This window comes from Tenrec ecaudatus, chromosome 9 (genome assembly GCF_050624435.1).
Source record: "Tenrec ecaudatus isolate mTenEca1 chromosome 9, mTenEca1.hap1, whole genome shotgun sequence".
In the NCBI taxonomy this organism is placed as follows: domain Eukaryota; kingdom Metazoa; phylum Chordata; class Mammalia; order Afrosoricida; family Tenrecidae; genus Tenrec; species Tenrec ecaudatus.
In genome coordinates, this window is record NC_134538.1 from 131,422,274 (window position 1) to 131,436,159 (window position 13,886).

Sequence of the window (13,886 nt, forward strand, 5' to 3'; positions counted from 1 at the left end):
GAGAGCCAGCACAGCTGTTACAGGCTTGGTGACTCCACCGAGCAGGTCCAGCCTGTCCTTGAGGGCACTCCGAATGAGCTGAGATTGGGTCAAAGGCAATGCATTCTGTGTTTCATTTTGACTTGGTAGTCTGCATGGAAACAGATTGCCAAACCTTTCTTTCAAGGTACTGCAGAGTGGGTTTAAAGTGCCAACCTTTCAGTCAGCTGTCCAGCGCAAATGATTGGGCCACCTCCAAAACCAAGACCATCGTGTGGATGCCAGCTCAGGATGACACCAGTGGACAGAACAGAACTGCCTTCACAGTGGTTCTGAGATGGCACACCTTCATGGGAATGAATAGCCTCATCTTTCTCTTGAGAAGAGGCTAATGGGTTTTAACAATTGACCTTGCAATTAGTCATCTAATGCAGAACTTGATGCACCCAGGGCTCTTCTTGTGTCACCTCCCCCAAAAAGCTCACTGCCATCGAGTTGATGCCAACTCATAATGACCCTGTAGGACTGGGTAGAACTGCCCTGTGAGTTTCGGAGTCTAACCATTTTTAGATGTCGAAAGGAGTGGCTGGTGGCTTTGACTGGCTGACCTTGTAGTTAGAAGCCCAATGTGTAACCACTACACAACCAGGCCTCCTGTGTCACTTAGAGACCCTAATGATATGCTTGAGCTTATGACCAGCAAATTGCTTCTTATAAGCGAGGACAGTGAGACTTCTCCCAAGCATTCTGGATAGGCCAACATCATGCTTGGTAACTGAAGCCGAGGGCCAGTCAGTGAAAATGCTGAAGACTATCAATGAGAGAGAATGACACAGTGACTAAACAATGGGGACGATGTAGCAATGAGTGGGAAGATGACCCAGGAGCGAGCAGTGCTGCATATAGTTGGTAACAAGGCCCCTATAAGTTAAAACCAACTCCGCAATAAGAGCCGCAAGCCAAGAGCAGCAAGCTCCATGTGCTACCCTCCCCTATGGAAGGATTCCCCCTCAGCTGGGCATGTTTGCCAATTTGCCACCATCTTTTTAGAAGCTGTGTGGCCTGCCATATGCCAAGACCCTGCAGAAGTTTTTGGAGGCTGTCCACCTTCATAGGAGCAGACAGCCTCGTCTCCAAGCACTGACCGACCCAGGGACACAGCCCATCACTCACAATGTTCCACAGCACGGCTTTCTTTCCTCGTGGTCTTATCTGCAGCACATCGTAAACGGTGGGTTGATCACATCTATTTATTTATTTATTTATTTTATGTCATCATGGAAGGTTTCTCCAGGAGGGACCTGATGGGAGGTTATTTTCCAGCCAGTGAACGGTGGGGCACCACACAGAGCGCTGAGACGTGGGACGCTGGGAAATTAAGATGGAATGAAATCATCCCACCTGTCCAGCTCTAAGACACCAAATTGCCATTTTGTCCATTCTGCTTCAAGGTTTCTTATCTAAGCCCAGTGGGGAAGGAAGGAGGACGGCTGGCTTTCTATTACAGCGTTAAGTGACTCCAGATTCGTGCTCTGAACCTATAAAACTTGGAATAAAATCAGAACTCCCCAAGTATGTGACTCCAGTGTCTTTTAGGCTCAGGCAGGGTCTTTGTTACTGTCCTATGCATGAACGTAGACTGGCTAGGGATTCAGTAACCTGAAGAGGTAGAAATTTCCTCTAAATGGTTTCTAATACTTTCCTAACATATTATACGAAATCCACAATTCCTTCTTAATCTACAGGGACTGTTAGAATGGATCAGTCCTCCTTCTTGCAAGGGTTTTACAATGTGCTGAACTGGCACTTTTAAGAGCACTTTCTTCCAGCTGGAATTATCCAGAACCTTCCTTGATGTTTAAGACAAAACAAAACAAAACCACCCAGACAATAAAAACCACCAAGGACAAGCATAATTTATTCTTATGAGCACATCTCCCATAGGCAAAGCTGGAATTCATGGATTTTCCTCAGCGAGCTGCAAAATCAGGGGTAACGAATGTAAGGGGTGGGGAGCGGTGCTTTCCCAATAGCTACCTAAACTTAAGGAGAATATTCTGAGAAATGATGGGCTTGTGTTGGTGGAGGCCACAGGAGAGCATCACTGGGGCATTCTAACTCGGTGGAGGGAGACGGCCTTCAGGAACACAGAACTGGTGACAAGCTATGGTCACAGCTCGGGATCTGGAGTCACTCAGGGTCAGGTTGCTACCCACGAGGTCAACAATTTGAAACCACCAGCTGCACTGCGGGAGAAAGGAGGCTTTCTACTCCCTTGAAGAGTTACAATCACAGAAATCCACAGGAGCAATTCGGTTCCATCCTATAGGTTGCCATGCCTTGGATCCACATGATAGAAGTGAGTTGTCATGTTTCCATATTACCTGTGCAACTCTAGGCAAGTGGTTTGGCTTCTTTGCCCTCTTATATGTAAGCTGAGGTAAAAATATCTGTTTGAGGATATTTTTGCTGTGAGGATTAAGTAGTAAGTGAGCCCAACATTAACCCACTTCCTAGCACGAAGAGTAAAATGGTGGTTGCTGCCTTCAGTTATCAGTTTTTGAGTCGCCAGGAGGGTTTAGAATGAAGAGTAGTACAGATTTACCCCAACCAGTGAAATCGAGGGTGCCCTCGAATAAAACAAACAAAACACAATGACCTTGAGAAGGTTGAGAAGTCTAGAATCCGTCTCTGTGCTCAGGAGGAACTTGTACCTGGATCAGGAGGCCTCTGTGCAAAGGCTTCAAGGACACACCGCACGGTTTAAATCAGGAAAGGTGTGCGTCAAGGGTTGTGTTCGCTCAGCACACTTACTCAATAAAGCGAGCTGCGTGAATTCTTGTTCAGTGTCCTCTTATAAGACAGACACACCTGCATTGCATCCTCACCTTGGTGCCCCTTCCTCTCTAATCCTAAGGGGTTTGTGGGCTTCTTTCCTACCACACTGTTAACAACTAGAGCACAAGCCTGCAGGGCCAGGGGCCTACATCCACCGATGGAAACAAGGAGAAAACTATGGACGGAAGTGGACATATCAACACAAATGCCAGCGTAAGGAAAGGGAGCTCGCTTGCACCTCGAGCCCACCCACGACACGGTTCTCAAACTGGACACGGGGGAACCCCCAGGTCTGCCTTGAGGATCTCACTTTAGATCAGCTCTCCATGTCGACACTAGTTGGAGACACGCAAGCAGAGTCATCCAAATCCTACGCCTTTCAAAAAACAACAACACTTGATTTACTTCTTGGGCTGCGTTCTGTAATTTTCCTTATGGCACAAGGAGGGAAATCGCTGAGCTTCTCTTTCTTAAGTCTACTTAGATTTAAGTAACTTACATTGAAGATAAACTCACTTTTCCAAGGATGAATTAACTGTCTGGGGGTAAAGATCTTTTAAACTCAACCCCACATTCACAGGGGACAGTAGTGCTATGGAGAGTCCACAATCAATGTCTTCTGCATGTATTTATTCACCGTCACAGGTGCACACAGTGATTTGCGGGGAGAGATGTCACCAATCTACACATCTCCTGAGCTGCCCAACCCATTGCTTACTCTGACAATACCCATGTGACCAGTAGGACCGGCAAGTGACCAGCACCGCCCCCCCCACCCCCCGCCGGGTCTCCCAACACACGCACGCTTCTTACATGTACACTTTCAGGACGAGGTCGTCCTTCGTCTCTCCGGTCAGCAGGTCGGCGATGCTGAGAACGGCACAGCCAAAGGGGCGCCGGTACTGGACACTGCAGGCATTCTTCCTTTCTCCTGCCCCCATTCGACCTGCCGGGAGAGAGCGAGGCCCGCGGGATCACTCGCGGAGCTGCGACTTCACGAGTGGCGCAGTACAGCTATGTCAGGTAGGCCCCACGATGTGTGAACCGGGGCAATGGAAAGAGCACTGGGGTGGGGGCGACAGAGCATGCTGCTCGGATTTTGGATTCTCCTCTCCAGCCAATGAGCTCGGAGACTTCCACCTGCAACGCACCTGGACCTGAGCCCATCCGATCTGGGAGCTGCCTCCCCAAGGAGGATGGGGCCACTGCAGGCAGCAATGGTGCCTAGTTGGCTTTATTTCTTTTTCCCCCTTAAAAGCGATCATTCAGAAAATAGTTATTTTTAAAATTTCACCTTCGAAACGGAAACATTTGAAAAGCTTCCTAATGCAGCAAAGAAGCCCCGGCAGCACTTAGCGGTGATGAGGCAGCAGGCTCCTCGTAACTCACTGCTCCGGCTGTTCGAAACTCAGGCAGACAAGGAAATCCTTCCGGATGGCTTTGAAGATGATTACATTTTAACTTGCTCTCACTGCCACGCATGTTTAAACACTTTGATAGATGTCACTGCTGTAATTTATTATTGGTACTTAATTGCCAATAGATCATTTGTGAGGCAGGAAGCAGATGTTACACTGATGCTGAACTATAACAAGTTAACGTGGGGAGAAGACGAGAGAGAAGAAACTGGCAAATCTGTCTCCACATGCCTGCCAGCACCTCCAGAAGCGGTCGCAGTTCTCATATCGCACAAGATGACTCCAGAACTTCCGGAAGACCAGCGGGACGCAGGGAAAAAGAAGGGGTGCCAAGACCTAAAGTGGTTTCCTTGCCTCGGGGAGCAAGGTAAACCACCTGTGCAATTTGTCACCCTCCAAAAAATGCTTACAAACAGCAGCCCTAACCCCTCTCACGTGATCAGTGAGAGTCAAAACACACACCCACACACCCACACCCACACCCACACATCCACACCCACACCCACACATCCACAGCCACACATCCACATCCACACACCCACACCCACACACCCACACCCACACATCCACACACCCACACCCACATACCCACACATCCACACCCACACCCACACATCCACACACACACACCCACACCCACACGCCCCCCCCCCCGCCCACACACACATTGTAAAAAGAAGGGAGTTCCTCTTAGGACGTACAGAATGGAAGAATTTCAAATATTAGTTTTGCAGGATCGGATGGTGTCCCACATGGCTCAGTTTCAACCTATGATTTGATAGGCATTCCAGCTGTAAACCAAATGCTTCATAATGTCATGTTCGAACTGATTTCTCAACCAATCCTACTTATATAACCAATTTCAACAAATTCAAAACATTGGTCACTCCCTAAATGAAGGTCTGCGGGAAGAAGAAGATTTAGTCAGGGTGCATGGTAGCAACGATGAAACGTGCAATTTTCCTCGAGTTCCTAAATGCTTCCTCCCCGACATTATCATGATCCCAATTCTACCTTACAAATCCAGCTGGACCGGAGGATGTACACTGGTACAGATAGGAACTGGAAACATGGAATATCCAGGACAGATGAACCCCTCAGGACCAGAGGTGAGAGTGGTGATACCAGGAGGATGGAGGGAAGATGAGGGAGAAAGGGGGAACAGAGGACATATAACATCCTCCCTGGGGAATGGGCAGCGGAGAAGTGGGTGAAGGGCGACGTTGGACCATTTTTAAGATATGACACAATAAAAATAATTTTAAAAAATAATTTATAAATTATCAAGGGTTCATGGGGAAGGTGGGAGAGAGGTGGGAGAGAGAAAGCAAATGTTTTGAGAATGATGAGGGAAACAAATGTACAAAAGTGCTTGACCCAATGGATGTATGTATGGATTGTGATAAGAGTTGTATGAGGCTCCAATAAAATAATTTTTTTAAAGTCTCCATTTCTATTTTAATATTGCTACAAGTTGTACGGGGTTGAAATATATTAAATATATAGTCCATAGCCGTTAGAAGAGTTCTGGGAGGAGTCTTCCAAAGTTACTTAATAGCAAGAAAGAATTAGTAAGTCCAATTAAAAAAAAAAAAGCTTGGAGGACTCCGAACCAGATCATTCCGGAAGTGGCGTCCACCCCTACATTCCTATGCGCGCATACAGGGCAGCCTGTGGGGGCAGTCGTTTCTTTCTTCACTCACTTCAGCTCAAACGACACAAAAGGGGCGATGGGGTTCCTAAAATAAGGACATTGAGGAATGCCATGAGACAACTGGACTAGACTCTGGGATACAGTTTCTGTCTCTCTGAACCCGGGAAGCCTACCAGCCACGTGGCCAGACCACACAGGTCCTCCCAAACGCCATTTTCAGTTTCCCTCCTGGCTCTGTGGATTCCACCGCGTAGAACACCAAGCCTGGTCCAGCCACCCTCCTGAACAGACAGCTGACAGGAGCCCTGCTGCTGCCGCCAACACTAGGCTTCCTACGAATTCACTTTTAGGGGGTGGATTTCAGGGGGCACTCTCTAAGTGGGGATCCTAAGCGGGAAGGAGGAGAGGAAGTCAAGATATTTATCAACCAGCCAAAGAGGGGGAGGGAAGAGTTGGCAAGAATTTAGTACTGGGTTGAGTAGAAGGCTATACAATGATTAATTTCTCTCTTTTCCTTGCTTATCTATCCAACTCAAAGAACTGGGCTTAAATTCCCAGAAGTGAGGCGCTCTGGCTCTCTGCAATCAGGAAGGGTCGGCATGCCCTTTCCCCACTAAACCGGGTCCGGGGGTGTTCTATAAAAAGTCAAAAGCATCTGTCGCTGATAGATAACAATTCCTCTGCGCCTTCATTTCCCTGCATCAAAGGAGCTGCCCGACAAAGCTAGACCTTTCTGAAGAGTGTCTTGCCTTGAGTGTTTTTTCTTTGCAGTTTCAAAATGTCACACAGTAAACACGCTCACACGGCAGGTTTTTGCGATAAACCTCCGAACAGCAGTCTCGCATGCAGCTTGGGGGGCAGGTACATCTGGGTTCAACATTTATTGTGAAGCATGGAATACATAATGACCACAAAAGTCTTGGTAAATAATAGCAACAACTAATAAAATCCCACGCATAAGAGGGCTTGCAAATGCTCGTGGAAATACTCATTTTAGTTCTTCTATGAACAATCTGAAGTCCCTTCATATTTGAATGGCAAAAAGAGCCCCCTTAACATAGGGGTTCAGTGCTCAGCTGTGAACTGAAAGGTCAATAGTGTGAACTTACAGCTGTTCCGTGTGAAGCAGATCCTGTAAAGATTGTAAACTTGGAAGCCGTATGCGGCAGGATGACAGCAAGGCCACGGCCATCGCCACTCGATTTCTTAGCCTAGGATCGTCCAGGGGGCAGATGCCCACGTGTTTTCCCCTTGGAGCCACTGAATGGATCGGAACTGCCAACCGTCCATGTTTTCCTAGCACCCCGAACCTCTATATATCCTTTTACAAACTTTGAAAACCATTTTCTCTCAGGAATGCGGAAGAGAGTATTCAAATTTTAGAAATGTTTACCTGATGATAGCTAAAACCACATTCTACTTTGTAATGGCCATTGGAAATTTGAATTAAAGTGTGTGTGAGTATATATACACACCTATATAGATATATTTCTATATAGATATGAAGAAAATCACAGAATTATATAACAAGTTGCTTCACTGCCATCCTGGGAGCAGGCGGGGGGATGCGCTTACCAACACACGACAGTTTGCATCCAAACTTCTCTTCGGTCTCACAACATTTGCCTTGCAACTCACTTACAAACAGTTTGCTTCTTGTTCTACCAGCTCCCAAGTGGGAAACGGCACGGAAGGACAGGGTTTGCAGAATGTATTGTTATGAGAGAAAACAATAAAGGGAAAAAAATCTATATCGAACTGAATGGCACAGCTTCTCTCAATGCAAGATGTGGCTAACATGCGCAAACAGCCAGAGATGACAAAGACAGAGGCCGACAGGGGGGCCGCCTGGTGAAATACTCCTCTCTACAGAAGTGCTCCCATGCGAGTAATACAGCGCAGCCAGTGAAGAAGGGGGACACAATTCCCCGTTACCAGTTGGCTCGTTTTTGCAGCAAAGTTGTGGAGGCTATCTCATATCCATCGTACCTAGCAACACTGTCTTCAATGTATGCTTTGACAGAGTGCTTAAAGTGGGAGGGCACATTCTGGTATATTGACTGAGTTCATTATCTAGCTACGTGTCTGCGTCTTAGAAGACGGCATCCTATCACAAATTCAGCGGTCAAGTCAAATGTGGGGGAAGCGAGGAGCAACAAAAGGTGAGGGGCACATTTATTTTTCTATGTAGGCCTTGGTCACACCCTTTAATACACTGACAATGTATAAATAGAAGGGGGAAAAAATCTTCGATTCAGTATTGCCTAACCCTTTAGTTGTAGCTTCTCCTAGACGCGTGCTTCGTGATAGATAATCAGCACTGGGAAAACGCCAATGGGTGGAGAGCGTTCACAAACTGCTAGGAAACTCGGTTCCAGAACGTTTTCTTGTCATTGACTAACAGAAATTAGAATTTTTAAAAAGCAAGTATCAAAATTCTGACTCATCTGAAACAAAATGAAACAAGAAACTACCCAACACTTTTTGGAAAGAGACCCAACTCCATTTATGGCAGGTTGGGTGTTAGAGGCTGGAGAGGCCTATGATTCTTGGAATCCTATGATTCTTGGATTTAGAATTGGCCCTGACTTCCTTCAGAACCCCATCCCGAGTGCATCACAAGCACATGAAGGCTCTCGGTGAGGTTTCTCCCGGGGACCTGCCGCCAGCCCAGGGGTCACGAGGGTTGGTATACTTACCAATGCGAATAATGTGCACGGTGATGTAGACGTCCTTCCTGAGCTCGCTGCTACCCAAATCCTACCAACAACAAACACAGCTTGGTTAGTTTTGAACTGGTAAAGCGCACACACACCAGCATTTACAGGTACATACTGCATTAATTTCCCAAGTAACAGCAAAGGAACCCAGACATTCCACACAGAGATTTTCTGTTTTTCATCACTCAAGCATATGGTTCCAATCCTGGAACAAAAGCACCTCTATGATGAGCTGGCTGCAGGGCTACGGATATCCAGGAATCCTCTGGAAGGAAAACCCACTCTTCTGTTCTCCATTTACTCTCATTCCCTGGCCCATTCTCTAAACACTTAATAAAGATATGTAAAACACAAGGTGCCTCGCTGAGTCCCAGCACAGAAATACTCTGGAGCTCAGAGGCCCACGGCAGGTATGGCGCATGCCCTGGGCACCACTGGAAGTGGGTGCCCCTGAGCAGTCATGATTAATCTCAGAGAGGCCTGACGTCTTTACTCAAGTGAGGAAGACATGCGCAGACATAGCAGAGGGAAAGGGAGTCATGTTGAGTTGCCACGTGTCTGCACAGCTGATGAAGGCAGGTAAGCCTGGCTAAGGCATGGTCACAATCAATGTCTGTTCAGCTTGAAACTGGAGGCCCGGCACAACCTTGAGCTTTCCCCGAGATCTTTACCTTTGCTCCCCCCTTGCAGGCACTAAGGACACAAAAACACCACTGAGGCTGGTGGTAGCAGGATTCTGGGCATTAACAGCACTGTGCATGGTTTGTAGGGTTTAACGCAGATTCACGCTGTGCCCTCACAACTCATTTCCGCTACAGAAGATGCAGCCCAAAGGGAGGACCCCGCCTGGCGGATGAGGCCAGGTCCACTAACTCACCACAAAGAGAGAGCAGTGTCGCTCCGGCTTATCCGGGGCCTTGGGGAGCCCATTTCTGTTCAGCCGCAAGAAAAACCTCTCGCTGCAAGAGAAGCAAAAATGCACACTTGAGACCTAGGTGATATAGGGGGACTCACTCCTTTTCTGAAATAAAAGCGCAAGTGAATGGGTGTTTTTGCTGAGAGTTCCCACAGCAAATTAGACATGCTCAAAATAAAGCATGTTTTTGTATGCTAACTGTTCTGTCCTGAGATCACAGCTTTGACCGCGTGTTTGCGTCGTCACTTCCTCCATTCTGTCTGTGTTGGGTCCATGGGCCTAGTGTCCTCCCTTCCTTGCCATCCCACCTCTCCGACCGCGTGGTCTGTGGTCTCCTCTAACTCCTGGTTCGGGGGTCCCTCCTTTCCTAATGGCCTTCCTCCTGGCAGGGAGGCTCAACACGCACAAGCCCATCCGCTCAACATCCAAAGTTTCTTTCTGAGGGGGATTCTTGGTTAAGAAAGGAGCCTCGAACACTGAGACCAGTCAGCCTCCATCCCCTACCAATGGGAAAGGAGAGTCACTAACACTTTAAAGTGATATGAGCTGTGGTGACCTGACCTAGGGGATGCTCATGACCCTGAGATGACCTTGACATCCGGATGTTAGCCCCAATCAATCGCCTTAGGAAATACCATAGGTTCTCTGTAACTGTGACTCAATGGTTCACATAAAAGATGATGTTTTCTTTTCTTGTTTGTTTGGGTTTTTTTTTTTACATTTTAAAAATCATTTTATTAGGGGCTCACCCAACTCTTATCACATACATACATCAACTGTGTAAAGCACATTTGTACATTCCTTGCCCTCATCATTCTCAAAATATTTGCTCTCCACCTAAGCCCCAGGCATCAGTTCCTCATTTTCCCACTCTGTTCCCACTCCACCCTACCCCATGAACCCTTAATAATTTATCAATTATTATTTTGTCATACCTTTCCCTGTCCGGCGTCTCCCTTCACCCTTCACCCTCTATCCCCCAAGGATAAGGTCACATGTAGATTCTTGTGATTGGTTCCCCCTTTCCAACCTACCCTCCTTCTACCCTCCCAGTATCGCCACTCACACCACTGGTCCTGAAGGGATCATCCGCCCTGGGTTCCCTGCATTTCAAGTTCCTATCTGTACCAGTGTACAGCCTCTGGTCTAGCCAGATTTGTAAGGTAGAATTGGGATTATGATAGTGGGGGAGGAGGAAACATTTAGAAACTAGAGGAAAGTTGAATGTTTCATCGTTGCTACATAGCACCCTGACTGGCTCATCTCTCCCCGAGACCCTTCGGTAAAGGGATGTCCAGTGGCCTACAAATGGGCTTTGGGTCTCCACTCCACACTCCCTCCATTCACTATGATAGGATTTTTTGTTCTTTGATGCCTGTTTACCTTCAAGCCTTTAAGACCCCAACCGCTACATCTTTTGATAGCCGGGTACCATCAGCTTTTTTTTTTTTGCCACATATGCTTATGCACCCATTTTTCTTCAGCAATGGTATCATGGAGGTGAGCACACAATGATATGATTTTTGTTCTTTGATGCCTGATAACTGATCCTTTTGGCACCTCGTGATCACATGTGGGCTTCTTCAATGTGGGCTTTGTTGCTTCTGAGCTAGATGGCCACTTGTTTACCTTCAAGTCTTTAATACTCCAGATGCTATATCTTTTGATAGTTGAACATCATCAAAAGATGATGCTTTCAAAGAGGCTGTCGATAAGAGACTTCAAAAGAAAAATTAGGTTTTTCAAAGAAATTCTTGCCAAAAAAGGGAGTTTTCCTAATATGAGATGCATGGTGTTAAAACAGATCTTTAAGATAGCAAACAGGAGCCCTGGGAGTGGAGTGGTTATGTGTTGGGCTGTTAACCACAAGGTCAGCAGTTCAAAACCACCAGTCCATCCACTGGAAAAAGGTAAGGCTTTCTAATCCTGTAAGGAGCCAGTCTTGGAAAGCCAACAAGGCAATATCCTGTCCTATAGACTTACCAAGAGTCAGCATCGATTCATGGCGGGGAGCGAGTGGGGGGGGGATGAGTGAGTGAGTGAGTGAAACAGCGTAGGGATTTGAATTTATGGCTGCTTGGGACATTGATTTATTCTCTTTTGTCATCTAAATATAGGTGCATATATTTAAAATTGTTCAGTACATGTCTTAATTCTTTTTCTTTCATTATGTATATTCTTTACTTCTCATATCAGAACTGGCAGTCAATACACATTTCCACACCTATTACCTTTGTCTTTATTTTCACACCCTCCCACCCCCACCGAGCAGGTACAAAAGGAAGAGAATACAAATTGCTACAAGCGTCCTCAGTGGACACTCAAGTTCACATTCTCTTCAGCAGTGGAGGAGGGTGGGAGTGACAGCGACAACCTGGGGCACTGAGCTAAATTAATATCACCCAATTGTCTTTGACTGCAATCCAGAGAAATGACTGTAAGTACTTTTCACAGTGAAAGAAAAGTCATCCTTATTTCAGATTTTCAAGATTTAATAAAAGAAACTGAAAAACTTCATTTTGGCATAAAGGAATGACACTTTTAATAATCATTTTGTTAGATAATGTTTTCTTTCTGGTAGTGTAAATTCACCACCTGACAAGGACGCTGATAAAGACGTCACATGGATTAACTAATTTTATCCTCACTGTATGCACAGGGGCCCTAGTGGTGTGATAAGAGTAAGTCTTGGAATGCTAAACGCAAGGTCGGCTGTTCAAACCCACCAGCTGTCCCATGGAAGAAAAATGAAACCATCTGTCCCAAAAATCTCATATAAGGTCACTAGGAGTTGGAACTTACTTAATGGCAATGGCATTATTATTATTATTACCATTGTCATTATACTTAAACTTAGATCCACAATCGACACCCATGAAGCAACAGCCAAGAAATCAAACGAGGCACTCACTACATTTGGCAAATCTGCTGCACAAGGACTCTGTAACACTTTTCAAAGTGTTCAAAAACAGAGGCCGACTATAGGTACTTGGCTTTGCTTCCTAGACACAAGCCACTTATGAACATGTGGTACTTATTGATCATATTTTGTAGCACAGAACAAAACAATGCCACAACTTCTCGTTCTCTTGCATCACAGACAGGGAGCATTCCACCTCCGTCACTGCCCCGGAACTGACTGCAAGTCGTGCTCACATGGCTCACGTTGTACTTCTGCTTGAAGGCCTTGCTGAAGCATTCTATGACCTTCTAACAGGCCATTCTAAAATGATGAACGCCAGTGTGACACAGAGCCAAACTGTGTATCAAAGACAAGTCGTATGTTTTTACTCTGTGTATAGAAGTGGGTACCGCAGGAAACAAAAACGGAATTGCACTGGACAGAGCGAGGTGAGCATCAGGCAACCCATGTTGAGTTGGTGCACCCAGTGGCATTGCCTGAGAAGGTTCTCTCTGGTCACAGTGAATTTTTTTTGTAAAAGCAGCTTCGCTCAAACCTCGTTTTTGTGTTGGCCAAGTTAAGGGAACAGCGTACCGCTGTGAAATTTTGTTTCCTGCTTGGGAAAAATGCCACGGAGACTATTGTGATGGTGGACACAGCTTACGAGCACAGCTCTCTGGGGAAAACTCATGCGAACGAGTGGTTTTCTCATTTCAAAAAATGTGAAATGTTGATCGATGACAAACCTTGTTCTAGACATCCACTAATTTCCTTAATTGGCAAAAATGTCGACTTGTAGGGCATTTGGAGTTCATTCCAGCAGATCAGAATGTTAGTCAAACTTTCTATTTAGAGGTTCTGCAAAGATTGAACAGTGCACAACAACAAAAGGCCTGCTTTGTGACAGACGGGGACTGGTGTTGCCACCACGACAGTGCACCTGCTCACACAGCCATCTCAGGGTGTCAAGTTTTTGGCAAAAAGCAGCATGCTTCTCTTGCTTTATGCACCTGACTCGCCTGACCTCACTCTGTGACTTCTTTTTGTTTCCTCGTACGCAAAGGGACATGAAAGGACAGCGATTTGATGATGTAGAAGAGATGAAGAAAAAATCAGGGGGGTGCTGTCAGCCATCCAAACAGATGAGTTTAAAAAATGTTTCAAGAATGACATTGCAGATTTGACAAATATAGTAAATGTACTGGAGAGTACTTTGAAGGTGATAAGGTCGTTTTGTAAAAAATGTTAAAAACATAGTTTCATGAAAAAAAAAATTGGCTTTTTGGAGGGTGCCCTCTCTCTTATTCTAGATATCCAAACGTTGATCTTTATCCTGCTGGACTACACGGCTCCATATGGCCAGGTTCCATCAGTGCTCTGGAAAAACAATGTGTCCTAAAGTATCCCATTTCAGAAATACACCACTTTATCTCTGTCACTACTTTAATTTCACTAGTCT

The 13,886-nt window shown here is 46.1% G+C and overlaps 1 protein-coding gene across 3 annotated transcripts in view; it reads right to left on the reverse strand.

Annotated features, from left to right (window-relative positions):
- Positions 1 to 13,886, reverse strand: part of DOCK4 (dedicator of cytokinesis 4) — a 481,793-nt gene that overhangs the window by 202,875 nt on the left and 265,032 nt on the right. For all 3 annotated transcript variants that reach the window (XM_075558568.1, XM_075558567.1, XM_075558566.1), the window contains exons 9-11: positions 9,487 to 9,568; positions 8,589 to 8,649; positions 3,631 to 3,763 (exon numbers count right to left, since the gene is read on the reverse strand). In XM_075558568.1, the coding sequence (XP_075414683.1) occupies positions 3,631 to 3,763; positions 8,589 to 8,649; positions 9,487 to 9,568 (276 nt within the window). The remainder of the gene's footprint in view (positions 1 to 3,630; positions 3,764 to 8,588; positions 8,650 to 9,486; positions 9,569 to 13,886) is intronic.